The sequence below is a fragment of the Phyllostomus discolor genome, chromosome X, assembly GCF_004126475.2.
Source record: "Phyllostomus discolor isolate MPI-MPIP mPhyDis1 chromosome X, mPhyDis1.pri.v3, whole genome shotgun sequence".
NCBI classification, from domain to species: Eukaryota; Metazoa; Chordata; class Mammalia; order Chiroptera; family Phyllostomidae; genus Phyllostomus; species Phyllostomus discolor.
In genome coordinates this window covers 96,408,457-96,428,044 of record NC_050198.1, presented here as the reverse complement: position 1 = coordinate 96,428,044, position 19,588 = coordinate 96,408,457, and the positions used below count along the sequence as shown (strand labels likewise).

The 19,588-nt window shown below is 50.4% G+C and overlaps 1 protein-coding gene and 1 pseudogene across 1 annotated transcript in view; both read left to right on the top strand.

The window, feature by feature from the left end:
- The first annotated feature begins 272 nt into the window (after window positions 1-272).
- Window positions 273-3,955, top strand: LOC114504930 (annotated as a pseudogene).
- A 5,778-nt stretch (window positions 3,956-9,733) lies between these two features.
- FAM155B (family with sequence similarity 155 member B) overlaps window positions 9,734-19,588 on the top strand; it is a 28,898-nt gene continuing 19,043 nt past the window's right edge. Inside the window, exon 1 of the mRNA XM_028523049.2 lies at window positions 9,734-11,519. Within this exon, the coding sequence (XP_028378850.1) occupies window positions 10,659-11,519 (861 nt within the window). The 5' untranslated portion in view covers window positions 9,734-10,658. The remainder of the gene's footprint in view (window positions 11,520-19,588) is intronic.

The window sequence follows — 19,588 nt, the reverse complement described above, 5'->3', positions numbered from 1 at the left end:
ATAAATAAAATCTTAAAAAAAACTGTTAGTACTTTATAAAAAAAATGAATGCTGATATGACAGTTGTCACAATACAATCTAACAAAATTGTTTGGAATGAAGTTAAAGACAACTAAGTGCTACTAGAACCAAATTACAGAAAAAATTGTATGCACTTTTCAGCCAATCCAATAGTTGGCTAAGGTGAAGTAGAAGAGATGAGGATGTTTAGGAACCACAAGGTACAAGTGATGGCTGAATAATCAGCATGGACATTGAAGTCCCCTAGAATGATGGCAGGACTTGCAGTGGGCAGGTGAGGGGGTCACCAGTGGGACAGAAACCAAAATCTTCATTGAGAAAGAGAGTGTGTTCATTTCCTAGAACTGCTGTAACAAATCACTACAAACCAGGTTGCTGAAAGCAACAGAAGTGTATTCTCGAACAGTTCTGGAGGCCAGAAGTCCCAAAGCAAGGTGTTGGAAAGGGCAGTTCATTCCAGGGGCTCTGAGGGAGGTCTATTTCATGCATTTCTACAAGTTTCTGGTGGTTGCCAACAAACCTCGACATTCCTTGGCTTGGCTTGTGGACCCATTTCTCCAGTCTCTTCCGCTGTCATCACATGGCCATCTTCCCTCTGTGTGTGTCTCTGTGTCCAAATTTCTCTCTTTTTTGTAAGGACACCAGTCAGGAGCCCACCCTAATCCAGTATGACCTCATTTTCACTTGATTACATCTATGAAGGCTCTATTTTCAAATAAGGTCATCCTCAAAGGTACTAGGGATTGGGACTTCAATATATATTTTGGGGAGATACAATTAAACCCACTACAGAGATATGACTAGGAGGTCTGTACTTGACAACTGTATGTGAAGGGGTGAGTGTTGTATCAAAACGATATGAGTTTCAAAAGAGCTGTAGTTTTGGCAAGAGGGAGAAAAACAAATGGCCTGAAAGTAATGAGGAGCAAAGAAAACACCTATCCCACTTCCTGAATCTATGGTACTAGAAAAGACAAATATCCTCACATAAGAAGGCAGCAGAGGGCGCCCTGACCAGTGTGGCTCAGTTGGCTGGATGCTGCCCCACAAAGAGAAAGGCTTGACGTTTGATTCCAGGTCAGGGCACATGTCTGGGTTGTGGGTTCAGTCACAGTTGGGACCTGTATGAGAGGCAACCAATCGATTTTTTCTCCCTCTCTTTCTCTCTCCCCTCCCCTCTCTCTAAAAAGAAATAAGTAAAATATATATTTTTTAAAAACTGAAGGGATTGATTGGGTCAAGAAAAAAGCAGAGCAATATGAGAATCAATGTGAAGATAGACGTGAGGCTTCCAGTTGGGGGTTGAATAATGACTTTGGGAGATGTGGGGCAGGGTGAATTTGGTCCCAGTATCTTTGAGAAGTTATCAGTCTCTGAGCCTTGTGGTCTGAAAACTTCTCTGTCAGCCTGAGTTTGTGGCAGTTGCCAGAAATGCAGACTCTGCTGACTACAAGCTCTAGAATCATGGTGGCCCCAGAGGGGTCACCACTATATCTTTGTGACCTAGAGTCAGATGGAGTCTAGGGTGAGGTCACTGTGTCAGTTACCCAGGGATGAGGCTGGATTCCTCATACTAGAAATCGGAAGGGAGAGGGAAAGCCCAAGACAGACTCCACTATGAACATTCACTTCTCTTGATTTTGACTGCACAGGTATTGAAATGTCTAAGATGAATCCTCTAGGTTGTAGGTCTTAAAATGAGGTCCTCTATCTCTCTGCCCTATCTGTGCCAACTCACCCACCACAGCCAAACAATCAAGAAAGATGCAAATGCTCTCTACTATAAATCCAGGCAATTATCCAGAATCACTAACCTATCTGGATGTAAGGTAAGCATGAATTCTTGTGTTCGAATTCTGCCTCAGCCAACTGCTAACTTTGTAACCTTAGACAAGTTACTGTCTGTCCCTTACTTTCTTCATCTGGAAAATGGAAACAATAACTGTTCCTACCTTCCAGAATTGTTGTCATGGAGGATTAAGTGACTTAATGTATGTAAATGCTTAGAACAGTACCTGGTACATACTAACAACCATATTAGTGCTTGTTTTTAGTGTTATTAATTCACCATCCTTCCACTTAACGACTGGAAATCTCCTGGGCTCTGAACCCTAACTTAAATAACTGCTTCTGATCCTTCCCCTGTGAGGGCTCTTGCCTGGGTCTGCTCACATCTAGACCAAATCAGCCCAGGTCCTTCAACTGTTCCTGATATGATGTGGCTGCTTATGTACCAACCTAGTGACTCACGTCTGGACACTGTGCACTTGGTCATTGTATCCTTGTTTACATGGGCTGTCCAGGATAGAGCACAGTGCTCTCTGGGTGGGATGCAACAATTGTAGAGAAGGGCAGAACCATCTTTTCTCTTGTTCTGGTTCTATACTCCTATTAATGCAGCCTAAAATCTAATTACCTCTTTTGGCAGCATCATTACTCTGTTGGCTTGTACTGACTTTCCAGTCAAATCAAGGTCTTTTTCACATGTGCTATTGTTAAACCAGGCAGGTGTCTCTATCCTGTGCTATAAGAACAAACCAGCTACTTGCTAGGAGAAAGTCAGTCCAGCAGTCAAAGCACAGTATCTGAGGGGTTTAGTAATAAAAGAAAGGTGGTCTAGGCAAGCAGTTCATGGTTGGAGTTCATGGCAGTTGCTACCGGTTGCTTGCCCAATGAGGATTTCCCTCTTCTTCCTTACTTACCGAATCCCACCTTTGTTCAGAGCAAAAAAAAAAAAAAAAAAGTGCCCGGCTAAAAGCACTAGATTTCCCAGCTTCCTTTGCATCTAGGAGTATCCATATGACACAATTCTCGTCAGAGAGGTGTAAGTGAATGACAATGGGGAGAGTGTTCCATTATAAATAAAGAAGCAAAGCCTCTCTAGAAGATCTTTTGTCCTTAGCCTTCTTGCCCTGTCTGTAGCTGTTTCCCCTTCTTATCTATAATACAGACGTGAGGTCTGGAGCAGCAGCAGCTGTCTTGCGACCATGAGACAAAAAGCAAATAGATAAAAGCCTGCCCCAAGCATGGTGGAAATGAAAAGCCAGGGTCTCATGGCATTGTTGAACAGCCTTATCAGGTCTGGACCATCCCAGGAAATTTTTGGTACAAAAGACAAATAAACCTTTATTTAAGTCACTATTTTAGAGTTGTCTATTATTTGTGGCCAAAAGTATACATAACTGAAATAGGGTTACAACATAGGAAAACTGGGGATCCAGTTGGAGGGTAAACATGACTACAGAGATTTAGACATTAAGAGATAAAAGTTGGGGGAGCAAAGCCAATGCCTGGCTGGGTATAGCAGCAGCACCAGCCCCACCATGCCATCCCTAAGGGTTTCCTTAGCCAGTTTCTCTCCCTCCCATCTACAGCATAGGTAATATCTTTGTGAGCCTCTTCAAGAGCCTTTTGTGGCAAAAGAGAAATGTACGTTCTCATGATCTCACAGTGGGCCTGGATGCTGTGGGGAAGAAGACCACCATCCTGTACAAACTGAAGCTGAGTGAGATTGTGACCACCATCTGCACCATAAGTTTCAACATGGAGACTTGGGAGTATAAGAACATCAGCTTCACCATGTGGCACATGGGTGGCCAAGACAAGATTCAGATTCTATGGTGCCTCTACTTCCAGAACACACAAGGTCTCATCTTTATGGTTGACAGCAGTGACCGAGAGTGCATGAACAAGGCCTGAGGGGACCTCGTGTGGTTGCTGGCAGAGGACAAGCTTGGGGATGCTGTCCTCCGACTCCTGTTCACAAACAGGCAGGACCTCCCCAATGCCAAGAATGTGGTAGAGATCACAGGCAAGCTGGGCCTGCACTACTGTGCCACAGGAACTGGTACATTCAGGTCACTTGTCCCACTAGTGGGGACAGGCTATATAAGGGACTAAACTGGCTGTCCAACTAACTCTGGAACCCGAAGTGAGCCATTCTACTCTCTTCCCCTTCACTCCCTCCTTCACCCTCATTTTCCTCTCATGTGGCAGCCGTGCCCCTGTGGTGTGAGTGCCAAAAGCTGTCCCCCTGGCTGTTCCCAGTGTGCTTCACCATGTTGTACATGTGCAGATGCAGCATGCAACTGGGTTTTTATTTAATGTAAATACAGGGTCCAGCAGAAGTAACACTTGCTTGCGTGTGGTTGGTAGGGTAGTAATATGGGTGTAATAATGCATAGTTTAAATTTGAACATTTCACCTAAAATGTTATATGATGTGCCTGAGTATGATAGTGTTATGTTACAGAATTCCATGCTTATGATTTTGTAATATAAAAGGGCTGTTATTTGTGCTGGACCCTGTAGTTCTTGTTTCCAATGAGGCAATTTCTGGTACTCCTATGCAATATTACATAGTTGTTTTTGTTTGTTTGTTTGTTTGTTTGTTTGTTTGTTTGTTTTGTAAAGTGAGAATCAACTCACAATTTAGTACTGAGAGATCCCCTCAGATTTTTAGTACAGAGAGTTCCCTGGATGTTAGGAACCCAGGGCCTCTAGGAGTTGATGTCAGATTAGCCCAACACTCCTTCCTCTGGGCTTTAGATCTGTGTTTAAATCCATTGGGATAGTTGGTTTTTAACCCAACTCAGTTCATTTTTTAAAAAAGAATGCATTTATTTATTTTCAGAGAGGGGGAAGGGAGAGAGAAAGAAAGAAACATTGATGGGTTGCCTCTCATTGCACCCTGACCAGGGACCAGACCCACAACCCAGGCATGTGCCCTGAATGGGAATCAAACCAGTGACTTTTTGTTTTGCAGAACAATGACCAACCAACTTAGCCACACCAGTCAAGGCCAAACTCAGTGTATGTTTAAAACAGTTACAAATACAAGATAAGAAGACATATGAACACAGAAGGCAGAAATTTGCCTGGTGTAGGTTCTGCCACAACAACTTGAGTCCAGTATACCTTTGGTCTGTCTCCCATCTGAAGCATGCAGTGGGCAGACCCAACCACAGTTCCTTCTGCATGGTCACTCAGTCCCTGATTGGCTGTCTCACTGGGTCATCTGCATCCCATAGCGTTTGTGCTTGTACCTGTGCTTACACCACTGCCCAGGGGATGGGCTGCAGCCACCACTCAGGGATCCATTGGAGGGACCTCAGCTTTCCTTTGGGTGCTCTGATGGAACCACTCTGGCCAGAGTGGAGGCTCCCCCATGATTCCCATGCACACTCACTGGTTCCAGGTTGTCTGGGTGTCACCAGTAGGAATGTGAACAGGTGGCTGTTCATCTCACAGCCCCCATGCAAGTGTGCTTTCACTCCCTCAGCCTGCAAGGGCCAAATTTGATGTCAAAAACAACAACCTCTACTTTTTTCTTTTGTATTTTGACAAACACTGAAGAAGCTGGAGCTATTAAACTTTACTGTGGAACCTCTTATTGCTTTCAATAAACAATGTTTTGTTTATTGAACAAATGTGTATTTGTTTTCAGTTTTCATTTTGACCAATGAGCACTGTAATTATAACTATTAGAATTTTTTAAAAAAGAAATACAAGCGGGCAGTTGAGATCAGAGGAATCCATTACTAGGCCATCAGGCCTCAGGCACTGGGTGGAGCTCAGGGTCAGGACTGTCACCTTAGAAGGTAAACTAAAAGACCATGGCTCAGCCTAAGCCTTGACAGGGGACTGGTGGTCAGGCAGGGTCTCTGACTGCAGGACTGAGACATAGAACATGACACAGATGGCTAGGGATCAGAACTGAGCAATATGGTAGAGGCTAAGTGGAAACTTGAGGTCAGACAGACTGGTGGCAAAAAAAATACTACTTGATGCTGAGTTCCAACATGTAGGGAGGGGCTATTTCAAACCTTCCTATCTTAGGACAGGTGTAGTAGCCTGCAGGTGAAGGGAAATTATCCCAACTATGCAGGGAGGAGGGAACCAGAAGGTGTGATCCAGGCAGAGTTTGAACAGCTTCAGCTGAAGCTGTGCATTAAGCATCCTGACACTGTTCTCACAAGTTCTTAGATTCACCCTAACTTCTTGCTTCCATCTTTTGCCCATGACCTTTTAAGATCTGAGTTTAACAGAAAGTTAACAAGTGTGTAACCACACTGATCTCTTTAAATGGCTCCCGCTTTTTCTTCTCCCTAATTATCAGAACTTCACCACAGGAAAACCTTCCCCTCATCCCTCTACTCCAAGGGGTCTGTGCCCTCCCCAGTTTGACAGCACCCTATTACTCTTCTTGGACACTCTGGGACCCTCAGAAGTAACCCACCTTTATCCTGTCTTTGGCCTCTTCAGACCTGCAAGTAGGTGGAGAGAAAGGGCTTGGAAGAAGGCAGGCAGGGATGCACCATTTCTGGGAAGCAACAACTCCCTTCCCACAGGGGTATTTTGCTCCAGGGGCTTGATTAGATGGCAATGCCTTCCCTCTCCTGATCCCAATTTCTTGTGTCATCTACAGCAAGAGAATGAGAGCTTCTTCTGAACACTGGTGTGCTACCTCTTCTCTTTTGTGTTCAGTGGGTACTGTGTGGGTAAGCTACTGTATGTTGTGCTCCTGGGATAAATGGACCTTTGTGAGACACTTTTCACCCTGTGCTTGCTGGGGGAGAGGGAGGGGTCTTGCCTGAATGACTTCTCCCAGAAAGCTTCAGAGGTGCTTAGCGCTGAAAGCCTAGGCATGGCAGCCTGCTCATTCATTGGAACTCGGGTGTGTCAATCACTGCAGCCATGCCAATCAGCTCTGAACTAGGTATCTGTAAGCGATTAGCCTTCTTTGTTAAACAGAACACTGAACCCTCCAAGGACTGAACAAAGAATGGCTCTGGGAAGAAAACAATTGCTAGGTAGGCAGGAGCAATCATGCCAGTGCCGCTAAGTCAAACCCTTTGATTTCATCCTTTCTTCAGGCCCTGTCCCTAGTTTATTCTTTCCATTTAGGCTTGTCCTGGGTCCTTTCAGCTTTACCTCTGTTATTTTCCTCCCTTCTCCCTAGCAGAATGCTGCATTCTTTGTTCAGCCCTTAACATCTTTCACCTGGACTACTAACTAGTCTCCCAACCAGTTTCCCTGCCTCAAGTCTCCTCCCAACCACTACTCTAATCCAGCCTCCATCCCGCAGCCAAATGAATCTTCTAAAAATATAAATCTGCTGAAAATCTCTCAACCTCTTCTGTGGCTCTTAGTACCCTTGGGATAAAGTCCAAACTACTTAGTATGGCACCCAGGGCCTTTCGTGATTTGATTCCTGCCAAATCCTCAGCCTCATTTTTGGAAGTGCTCCCATTTCACACCTAGTCACAATGAACTACTTTGCGGGTTTCTGAACATGCCATTCTTGGCTTTGCTTCTGGGCCTTAACACATGACATTCCCTCTGCCTGGGACATCCTTCACACACCTTCTCTTCTGTCTGTCCAATTCTTACTCATCCCTTAAGACTTCAGCTAAATTCCTTCAGCACCAGGCATGTATTTTACTCTTTTCTTTATCTTGGACACCTAGTACAGGGTCTGTAACATAATAAATCGTCAATACACATTTGCTGAATAAATAAATGAACAAATGGCCCCCAGCTCAAATGGCTCTGTGCAAAATCATCTCTGAGGAAAGCTGACAGTCATCAGTGTCCCCATCTATAAGAGGGAGCCCTCTCCTCCCTCCCACTCATATTATTCTTATTCCACCAGGTTGCAATGCCTCCTTTAAAATGTCTGCCTCCCTAATTCACCTGTGAGCATGTCGGGGCAGGGCCATGTCTGATCCACCTGAGTCTCCTACCTAGTCCCCAGCATAGTGCTTGAAACATAATGAATGAACAGGCCTCCCAAATGCCTGATATTTTTGTTCCTTGTCTCATATCCCTCTATTCCCTTTCCCATGAATTCTCACCACCTATACAGCCAAACTGTCACACTCGTGGCTTCACCACTATGCAAAGCTCCTTATCATCCCTGAAATTTTTCACTTGCATTCCTTTCACCTGGACTGCCCTTCCCAACCACCCACTCAATTCTGCTACTTCTTTAGGGACCAGCTCAAACTCTCCCTCTTCCAGAAACTCTTCCCTGTTACCATCCCAGCCCACCCTGGCCAACCTGTTAGTAGTGCCAATGATTCCCATCTATTTTATTTAGCCCTTGGCATTCCCTCATGTTACTCAGGGGAAAACCAAGACTCAGAGAGAGAAAGGACTCTCTCAAGGACACAAGACATGTTCAGTGGTAGAACTATTTATTACCTGAACCCAAGTCTCCAGTCCATAAATCCTCCTGCTAGCCAACATATACACCCTGTTTCCTCATGTACACTGTAATTTCCTGTAAGGCAGGAAGGACTGTGTCTTCCATGCATCCATTTTCCGGGGCTTTACTGGAGTGTTAAGAGAGCTCTAGGGTCCTGAGTGCTGTGTCTTAGTGGGTTGAGCGCTGGCTTGGGAACCGAAAGGTCACTGGTTCAATTCTTCAGGCGTGGACTGTGGGCCAGGTCCCTGCTTGGGGGCAGGTTGGGGGCGAGCTAGAGGCCCAACATGCAGCTCGATATTTCACTCACTCTTTTTCTCCCCGCCTTCTTCTCTATTTAAAATAAATAAACAAACAAACAAACAAATAAAATCTTGGCTTCATTGGTTACAAGCTGTGTGACCTTAGGCATCTTAACCACTCTAAACCCCAGCTTCCTCATTTGTAAATAAAGACAACAGTACTGCCTGCTTCATAAGACTGTTGTGAAGAATAAATGAAGTCATGCTTGTAAAGTTCCTAGAGCAGTAACTGAACACCTAGAATACATTCAATAGAGAGTTTTTTTTTATTGTTATTCTTAATATTAACAAATCCTTAAGGTAATGGTTGATTAAAAATTACAATGTGGGAGTTACTGGGAGTGGGACGAGATGAGTAAAGGAAGTAGCCAACCGGGACACTTAGAAATTTGGTAGAATCCAAACAAGGTTAGTGGCGTGGCAGGGCGTTTGTTCGTTTGAGTTCCTAGTGCCATGTGATTGTGTGAGGGCCCCAAGCACATGGTTCCATCCAGGCGGCGCAGCTTCCCTAACTCTTGCTCGTCTATTCTCATCAGCCCTATAGGGGGAGCCAGGAAGCTAGGACCTGGAAGAGGCTGCTGGAAATCTTACTAAGGGCAGAAATGACACCCCATCACTACTAAATATCTTAGCCCACTGTCTTGCCCCCTCCAGGACGCTCTCCAAACTGTGTCCTGCACAGCTGCTAAGCTGGGAGCTGTCCTTCAGCACCAGGGGCCGCCTTGGCCTCGGGCAGGACGGTGAAGGCGAAAGCGGAGTTAGGGACTCTGGACTGGTCCGATCCGCAGCCGGCTCTAGCGTCGCCTAGTCACGGGGATGGGGGAGGCGACCCAGGGAGGCAGCGAGACGCTATGGAGATGCCTTCTGCTTCCAAGAACTACCCTCAGAAAGCCCCTAGTCCTCGTGGGGAGTGAGCGGCAGCCCTGGGCAAGCTGGCGGGCTACCGGGTTGGCGGGGGAGGGGGAGCACCAGGGCCTGGGACTCAGCGTGTGGCGTGTGCACGCGGGGAGCGGGCGGACGAACGGAGGCGCTGAAGTGAATGGAGTTGGGGGTGGACTGGAAACATCCCCAAACAGCACAGGCTGCGGCCGGCGGGGGCTGAGGTGGGGGGTTGGGGGGGGTGGAAAGAGTCCTGAGGCGCAGGCGCAGTCGGGGCCACAGTCCCGCTCCCTCCTCCTCTTGGTGCCTCTTTCTCCGCCCCACTCCCCCCCCCAACACACTCGCTCACGGGCTCTCAAGGTGTTCTCCGCACAGCGGAAGATGGCGACAGACTGAGGGGGCATGGCCAGCGGGAAACACGGGGCCGTGCCGCTCGGCAGCCGCCACAGCGGTGCGGGCGAGAGGCGGAAGCGAGAAGCGCACTAAGTAAAGCCCGGCGTACGCGTCCGGCGCCTGTGGCGCCGCCTGGAGCCAGGTGGCCCGCGCGAGCCGGAACTCCGGGAGCAGCAGGCTAGCAGCCGGAGCGCAGCCGGCCCGGGACCGGCCCCAGCCAACAGCCAGAGCGCGAGCGAAGCCCGAAGGGCCGGGCAGCGGGCCAGCCGGCGGGCCTAGGAGGGCGCGAGTCAGGCAGGGAGCGGCACGGAGCGGGCAGCGGGCGGACGGGCGGGAGCGGCGCGGGGCGAGGGAGCGGAGCGGAGCACGGCGGCGGGGCCCGCACGGCGGCGCTGAGGGGCGCAGAGCTGCGCCGAGCCGAGACGGTCGGAACGGAGTGCTAGGAACGGAGTGCTAGGAGGGCGGCCGCCGGCGCCGAGTGGAGTGTCGCGGAGCAGAGGACAACTGAGGGGCCCGACACTATGAGGAGCGCGGCGCTGCCGCCGCAGCCGCCACCGCCCCAGTGCCCCGCACCGCCCCCCGCCGGGACGCCGGGCAGAGCCTAGCGGGCCGGGTGGCCGCGCCCGGACTGCAAGCCAGGGAACGCGGGAGGGGCGCGAGGACGGCACGAGAGCGCCCCACGACTCCAGCCTGAGTGGGGCCCCGGGCCGTCCGGCCTGCCTCACCATGCAGCCCCCGAGGTAGAGCCTGGACGGCGCCGAGGAGCGAGGAGGAGCGGCGCGCAGCCCGCTAGCCCGCCCGAGACTGCCGTCCGGCCTCGCGCCCGCCTGCTCCCGCCAGCCCGGACCCCCCTGAAATATGTTCAGGGGCGCTTGGATGTGGCCCGGGAAAGACGCCGCCTCGCTGACTATCTGCTGCTGCTGCTGCTGCTGGGCTCCCAGGCCAAGCGACAAACCTTGCGCCGACTCTGAGCGGGCGCAGCGATGGCGACTGTCCCTGGCGTCCCTGCTCTTCTTCACCGTGCTGCTCGCTGACCATCTGTGGCTGTGCGCGGGGGCCCGGCCCCGGGCCAGGGAGCTTAGCAGCGCCATGCGGCCGCCCTGGGGGACCGACCGTGAGCGGCAGCCGGTTCCTCCTCGTGCGGTGCTGCCACTGCCGCCGCCACTGCCCGGCGATCCCAGCGCGTCCCCGGGCACCTGCGGTCCCCGATACAGCAACCTGACCAAAGCCGCCCCCGCCGTGGGTCCCGGGCCGGACTGCGGCGGCGTCCCAGAGCCCACGGGGCTGGACGCAGCTTGCACCAAATTGCAATCTTTGCAGAGACTTTTCGAACCGACTACCCCAGCCCCCCCTCTGCGGCCCCCTGACTCTACTTCCCGTGCCCCGGCCGAGTTCTCCTCCGCCAAAAAAAACTTGCTCAAAGGCCACTTTCGGAACTTCACTCTCTCCTTTTGCGACACCTACACGGTCTGGGACTTGCTGCTGGGCATGGACCGCCCCGACAGCCTGGACTGCAGCCTGGACACCCTGCTGGGGGACCTGCTGGCCGTGGTGGCCAGCCCGGGCTCCGGGGCCTGGGAGGTGTGTAGCAACTGTATCGAGGCGTACCAGCGGCTAGACCGACATGCTCAGGAAAAATATGACGAGTTCGATCTCGTGCTGCATAAATACTTACAGGCGGAAGAGTATTCAATCCGGTCCTGCACGAAAGGCTGTAAGGTAGGTTCTGGCGCCCGCAGCCACGCGGCGGGAGTGGTGGCGATGGGACCGGGAAAAAAAGGAGGTCTAGCTCTCTGGCCACCACACCTCCTCCTATCACCCCCACTGTTCGCGGTGCTGCACTACCGTGCTACTTTGGGACCGCCCCAGAGAAGGGGCTTCAGGGATTCAGGTCAGGTCACTCCCTGGCCAACTTCCATTAATTCCCGGGTTGGTTGGGAATGGTCTGACTGGGGCCTCCTGGCGCGGCGCTCCGCCCCGCCTGAGCAGGGAGGGGTCACGGGTCCCCAGGCTGGCAAAGGGGTGAAAAGAGGGATCTGGCTCTTGCAGCCTCCATCTTCAGCCAGCGGTGCCCTCTTCCTTTCCTGGGCTGGAACTGAAAGTCTTGGAACTGGCTGGTGCAGGGGGAAGGCCAAAGGCGGAAGGAAGAATATTGGCAACCTAGCCCTCACCCTTTAGTCCCTGAGAATGGACTGGAGGAGGGGCACCCTGCTGGTGGGGAACACCACGGTGTTGACCTTACATGACCTGAGGTGGCCAGTCAGAGCCTAGGCAGGTGGAGCCCAGGGGTGCCTGCCTGTCTTCTCCCAAGGAGAAGCTGCTTGCCAGCTCCTCTTTCTGTGACAAAAGAAGGAGCTGGGAACAGACCACAGCGACTTGTGGGAGGGCCACTGAAGGTTGGTGCATTACCCAACTCCCAGTGCCTTCCCAGCGCCCAGGGGTGGCAGTGGGAGGACAGCTGGCTTTCTGGCTGCTGGAAACAGGAATCCAGAAGAGAGATGAGGCCACTGCAGAACGGGCCTGCTTAGGGCAGTGCTGAGTTGAGAAACTTCTTGACCTCAGCAGGGTCGCTCTGGACAGTAGGTGTATGGGGGCTGTAAACAACTGGGACGCGGTGCTACTGCCCTGTTGGCTCAGCCCGGCCAGGTGGCCTGGCTTTGGGAGGAAAGAGAACAGCAAGGTCAAAGGGTCAAGTGACAAGGAGACAGGGTGGGGTGGTGGCCTCACCCATGCTCAAGTTGAGGGGCTGAGAGCTGGAGAGGGAGACAATTGTCCCCTAGTCTAGCTTGTCTCTCGCCAAGGCTTCAGGTAGGGGCAGAAAGTGCCCCTTTCCGTCCGACACAGCTCCTGTGGACTTCTGCAGGATTCCATGTTCTTGGTGGGCTCCTTAGGGATTTAGGCGGGGGGGTTGGGGAGGAAAGGGGTAGCTCCTTGCTCCTGACTTCACTTTCTCCTTCTCCTTTTTCCTGTTCTCGTAACCTAGCTGTCTCCCTCCCGCCTCTCTGAGCCTCAGCTGACTCACTGCCTCACTCACACTACCAAATGAGATATTCCATTTCTTAAAGGTGTACAGACAGATATACACACAGACACACTGCCATACACCACCACCACTGCCCAGGGCAAAGTCACAGAGAGATACAGAGGGACTGTTACACAAAGCAATGACATAGAAGCAGACACCCTGTCACACGTGTACATATTACCACAATGTTAGAGACCCAAAAGCAGAACTCCTGTCACATGAAGAAGGACACATTTTGTCATATAGCTAGAGACACACAGCCTTGGTGTCAGCCACAGATCCACACATTCGGTAGGAACAGAAAGACATGGTCCACTAGCAGAAGGAATAAAGAATGTGGGTCTTTTATGACCCTCAATTCAACCCCGCAGTCCCAACTTTCCTTTTCTTCAATAATTACCAGAATGAATGAGAGACCACACCACAACTTTCCCATGAGGTTTTCCCCATGTTATAGTTGACTTCAAGCTGTGTCTGATCCCGCACTAAATAATAATCACTTGTGCTGATGCTTTTTACCAAGCAGTTTGGTGTAGAAGACCACTGATCTCCAGGATTTAGGCCTTATCAGCCTCTGCCACTTGTTAACAGTGTGACCTTGGGCACGTCACTTCACTTCTCTAAGTTTTCACTTGGTTGATTGTAAAACAGGAATAATAACCCTTGCTCTGCCCACATCCTGAGTCTTTCATGTGAGAGATTCAAATGGAAAGAGGTAGTTGACAGTATTTTGAAATAATAATATAACACCTGACATTGGTGTCATGGCTAGGGTTTTAACCTCTCTCCCATATATTATGCGATCACATCTGCCCAAGGAGACTGGTCATGCTGGCATCATTATCCCCACTTTACAGATGAGGAAACCGAGATGCCAGGGGATCAAGCAGTTTGCCCTAAGATCACTCAGCTAATGAGCAGGAGTTCCAGGCCTCCAACCCACAGGCTCTGGTGCTAAGTCTGTTTTTTTGTTTGTTTGTTTTTTGTTTGTTTGTTTGTTTTGTTTTTTTTGCCAGGGCCTCCCATCAAGTTCCCAGTGGCCAGGGCCCTCCCTCCTCTCCTTTGTCTCCCTGTCACTGTTGCTCTGCCTCTCTCCCTCTCCCTCTCAGGTGAACTCTGCCTGCTCTCTTGCTGCCTGCTGTGCCAGGAGACAGGCAGTGCCAGCTCCATAGCTTTCCTCCTGTCTTTCCCACCCCTCTCCAATGCTCTGTCACTCCAGGGAGGCCTAGACCTAAAGGGCTCTCAATTCCAACTGTACTATGGGCACTAAGGGAAAAGACAACTCTGCCCTCCTCTTTCCGGCAACCCCCTCTCTTCACTCCATTGTCCCACTTACATTCCAGGCCTTCTCTGCCAATCCCTGATCCTGCCCCCATACTCTGAGCCTGCCTGTTCAGCTCTAACCCCAAACGGGATCCCTTGGAGTGGATGAGCATCCTCAAAGCTTTTCCTGGATGTAGAGCCCACAGCCCCAGGCCAGAATGAGGGGGCTTCCTCTACTCCTGGGAACCATGCCTAGATCAGCTTCAGGGCCAAGCAACCCCCATCCTTAGGACACTATCTTGAATGTCTCAGTCAGATCCTTCCTGGGCAGCCCCAGAAACCCTGTTCTCTCCCTCTGTGATGTCTGCCCCTGTTTTGGGCCACACAGGGCCCCATGAAGCATACCTATCCTCACTGCTGCCTGCGACACCTCCCAATTTAGTACCAATTGCAACATTTGCTTAATGTGCGACTGACTTCCTCTCACACAGCAGGGCGCTGTTAACTTAGGCCATGCCCATCCCCATCCTGGCCTCTCCCAACCCCAAGGCCACGCTCCACTTCCTGTTATCTCCCTGTGCATATACCCCAAAACCCTTTCCATGCCCTCCCATGGCCCTCCTGGCCCTGTCTAGGGTTACTGGACAACCACCTGATTCCCCACAGCTCTCCATCCTCCCAACCCCACCATGTGCCTCCCTGGTTCAGATCGCCTCTTCCCTCACCTCTGCCCTTCCCCCTTCTAACTCTGGGCATTGTGATTGAGGGGAGTGGTGGAGGTGGGAGCAGATCCCTGGCCTCTTCTCTCATAGCTCTGATCCAATAGGAGCTAGAAGCCCAAGAGAAGGATAGGTTTCATCTCTCTTACCAGCCATTGGGTCACAACAGTAAGGGTCAGTGCCAAGGATGGATGTGATAGTTCTGCCCTATTCTGAACTGGCCCAAACCCACAGGGAAGGCCGTGTGTTTGGTTCTGGGTCTCACACTGAGCAGGTCAAGAGGGGGCTGGTACCCAGGTTCTCCTGGACAGAGTTGAAGGAGCTCTTTCACCTGGAGAAGAGGCTTTGGTCTCTGCTTTCTGACCTCGGAGGAATTGTCATGGTGCAAAAGAAGAGGCATGTCCTGCTTAGCCCCAGGGGACTTTGTAGTTACAAAGTCTTGGGTTCAAACCCAACTCTTTCATTTATTATCTGACCTTGAGCTATGGACATTTTTGCCTCAAAGCCTCATTTTTCTCATCTGTAAAATGAACCTCAGCCCTGTGAGGTCATTATTAATGAGAAGTCTGCAAATTACCTAGTTCTGGCCCAGCAGAGTCACTCAATTAACAGTTGGGTTTTTGTTTTCTTCCAAAGAGGGACCAGACTGCCTTAGGAGGAGGGCAGCTCCTATTCCCGGCAACTGTCTGGCCTGATTCGGGCAGACCCTTGGAGGAAATGCTGTGGAGAGAACTCTAATTCCAGATGGGCAGAGTTGGACCAGATGACCTCTGAGGTCTGTTTCAGCCCAGAGTTTCAGCCCTGAGCAGAGCCTGCTCCCCAAACAGCAGCACTGAACAGGAAGGGCTGGGAAAAGAGGCCTAATACCCACACAAGGGTGGGGGGCGGTGCGGTGCGGGTGGCTGCCCGAGACAGTGCCTTGCCTTCTGCCCATACCCATTGGGTCCCTGCTCTTCCTCCACACTGGCTGGCAACTGTTTCTGCCTCGCTGCTTTCCTCTCTCCTCCCACCTGCCACAGCTTTCCTGCCAAATAAGACTCCTGGGCTAACGCTGGGGCTGAGAGCAAGGAGCTCAGGGCACTGGGAAAAAGGCAGGAACCCCAAGTTGGCCAGTGGTCCCTGTTGTCATCCAAGCTCACAGGCCCATAGTCAGCCTCCCTGACCCAGGGTTGGTGCGGGCAGAGAAGGTGCTCTGGTCCCTGTTTTGGGGTGGAGGAAGGGAGTGGCAATCAAGAAGCTGCCTTCTGGGAATCAGGACAAAGCCTCCTCTGTAGGAAGGGCTACAGAAGCTCACTGCCCAGGAATTTGAGTGTGGAGTTTCCTAGAAGGGGCTGGGACAGAGAAGAGGCCACATTTCTAGCTCAAATGACAATATAGTGGGTTAAACGTGGGACAGAGAAGTGTCCTTACATGGCCCACATCTCTCCAGACCCCTGACCCATCCCCACTATTACCCCACATATTCCTGCCAAATTGTTGCCCACACTCAACACCCTCCATCCACATACCAGTGATGGCACAGCCTCCCCAGCCTTCTATTCAAAGATCACCCTAGACCCTTTCCAAACCATGGTCCATACCTCACTGTCTAGTCCATTACCTATACCTTCTACACCTCCACTCCGACCTCCACTCCTCCCAGTAGTTGCCCCCACCCCATCCCACCCTTCCTTCCCCTCCCCCTCACTCCCTGCCCTGCTCCTCTCTTAACAATGGACCTATCTGGTCTTCCATCCCTCTCCACTCTTTTCATCTCCCCTCTTCCTCACACCCCTCCCAACCTTTACCCCCAGTCCTTACCCCCAACTCTCCTGGCACTGCACCTCTTGCCCTTGACACCTCCATACTTCCTCACCCCTCATACCCCTCCCACCCCACTCACACTTCACCCCACTTTTCCCTATGCCTCCTCTGATCCCCTCTTTTCCTGTCCCCTTTATCCCTCCCCTTCCCTGTCTGCTCTTTTTCTCCTCCCTCCCTTTTCTCCTCCACACTCAGGGTAGACATGTGCATGTGTACCCAGGCACACACTTAGACACACAGACTCACACAGACACACAACCTTCTTCATGGCTGGTTCCTGACTAGTATAGTCACCATAGCAACGGGAACCTCCAAGAGGCATACACTGGTATCTCCTGAAGGTGAGGGGTAAGGGGAGTTAAATGGAGGAAGGGAACCTAGTAGTCTCCCACACAATCTCATGGACTGGCTGAAAGAGTCTGCTGAACACAGTGGAGGTGTAGGGGGTGAGGAAAGGGAAAAAAAACAGTAGATGGATCTGAGATTAAAGGAGGTTCAAGGGTCTCCAAACACATCACAAGCATGAGAGGGTGCTTCTGAGCCATGTAGGTACATGTTGGTTTCCTCCCCAGGTATCAGGACCTCAGGGAAAGGGCACCCGCAGCCCTTCTGGGTATGTGGTTGGATGTGGAGGACAGCACAGCAGGCTCAAGGGTGAGAGTCTGTGCCAGAACAACTTCTCCCTTGGGGCAGTTCCTTTGTGTTCCCACCATCTGAGGCTGTTTACCTGCTGTGCGCCCATGCACACTGGGCATCAGACCTGCCCGTTCTCAGCTCATGCCTGAGGCACATGCGGATTCCAGCTGCAGGCGTTTGCTAGACATCCAGGGGCAGCCTGTGAGGGGTTTAGACAAATACAGGCTTTCAGAAGCACCATGCTCCAGCTCTGATGCTGCTGGCCTGGGCTCTGGGAGACATGCGAGTTGTGTTCCTGTGGTCATGCAGAGCAGAAACGCTGGACTAGACTTTTTTCTATGAACATAAGAGGAGATTCAGAAAAGCCTGAATTTTGACACCTTGAGCCAGGCAGGTGCTTAGAAGAAAGAGCATGGGCACCAGGTGAGTTGCAGCTGGCCCTAGAAAGGGAAGAAGTTAATATGGAGTAATGGGCTGCCAGGGCCAAAGCACCTGTTCAAATGGATTCTAGAGAGAGGAATTGGAATCTAAACCACAAGCCCTGGGGCCAGAAGGCTGGGCAGGCTGGCACCTAAGGCGAAAGGGCTAAGAAAGGAAAAGGGAAAAAGGAAACAGTGAGCTTTGGAATGTTTGGGAGATGCCAGCGTCTTTGTATGTGTCCACAAACTCATTTTATTCTGACAGTCATCCTAGCAGGCAGGTACTATAGTCATCCCCATTTTACAAGTGAGAAAACCGAGGCCCAATGAGGAAAAGTGCCCTACCCAGACTGCATAGCTAAAATGTGGGAGGATTGTAATATAAACTTAGGAATGTCTGTTCTTTCCCTAGTGCATGCATGTATAAAAATGTTAATAATCTCCAGCTGCCTGAGGCAATCCATGCCCAGCTGGCTGCTGAGAGACTGGTATGGGAAACTGGACTGGTGGCAGGTGAAGTCCAGCAGAGCCTTAGGCAGCTTGTAGGGGCCCCCTAGAGCATCTCAGACCCAGAGCAGAGACCTACCAACATCCTCTTTGTTCAATACCCTAGTCTCATGTCCTTGAGACCCAGTGCCAATCACCAGTATCCTCTTGGGACAGTGATGGAAGAAGGCATGAGGAAGGGAGGTATGTACTCCCTCCTTTTTTCTGCAGGCTCTGCAAATGAGATGGGAGGAGGTATCTGTTATAGTCTCAGCTTCCATCTGCTGGAAGAATCAGCTGGGGCAGGAGAGAAGGTCCCCTAGGCAAGCCTAGTGCAGGCCCAAGCCTGGTCTAGCACCTGGGAGAGCTGAAAGGGGAAACAGTGACACCTTGTAACCCCAGAGCGTGCTTAGGCCTGGCCTGGGCTTTGCTGTATTTTGCCGTGTATAATGAGCATTTTTTTGCCCAAATTATTTAGGGAAAAATAAAGATGCACATTATACAACGGTACAATGATTGGTACAATAGTCCCATGTATAATGAGCACAAAGACATGGGTGTGCATTATATATGGCAAAATATGGTAGTTTGCATGCGGGGGTGGGGAGGGGGTTAGGTGAGCTCTGTCCTGGGATGGCTAGGCTTCTCTTGGAGGTAGAACTCACCAAGTGCCAACTCACCAAGTTTTGCCTAGAGAGAAACACTTGGTAGTGGTGGGGGTAGCATTTCCTGTCTTTTTGTTTGATTTTCAGTAGATAGTATGGCTACCTGGCTGATTGTGAAAGGTGAGCCTATCTGCTTAGTATTGAACTCAACTAAAGCTTCCAAACATCCTACTCCTTCAGAATTATTACAGACTCAGAATCTTTTAAAAATACCTTTTTTTTTTTCCAATTACAAAAAAAAAAAGGTCTTTGAGAAGCTTGGCAACATAAAAGTATAACAGGAAGAAGTTCTCAGAAACACTCTTAATGTTATAGTGTATTTTCTGATATGGCTTTTTGTGGTGGATGGATGGATGGATGGATGTAGAAATAGATATATAATCTTTTTAGTTTTTATTGTGGTAAAATATACATATAAAATTTACCATTTTATCCACTTCTAAGTGTGCAAATCCAGTGGCATTAAGTACATTTGCAGTGTAGTACAACCGTCACCATTATCCATTTCTAAAACATTTTTATTCTCCTAAACAGAAACTCTATACCCATTAAGCAGTAACTCCCCTCCCTCCTCCCAGCCACTGGTAACCTCTATGCTACTTTCCATCTCTATAAAGTTGACTATTCTAGGTATCCCATACAAGTGAAATCACACACTCTTTGTCCTTTTGTGTCTGGCTTCTTTCACTTAACATAATGTTTTCAAGGTGCATCCATGCTGTAGCGTGGATCAGTATTTGATCAGGACTTCATCCCTTTTTATGGTTGATTA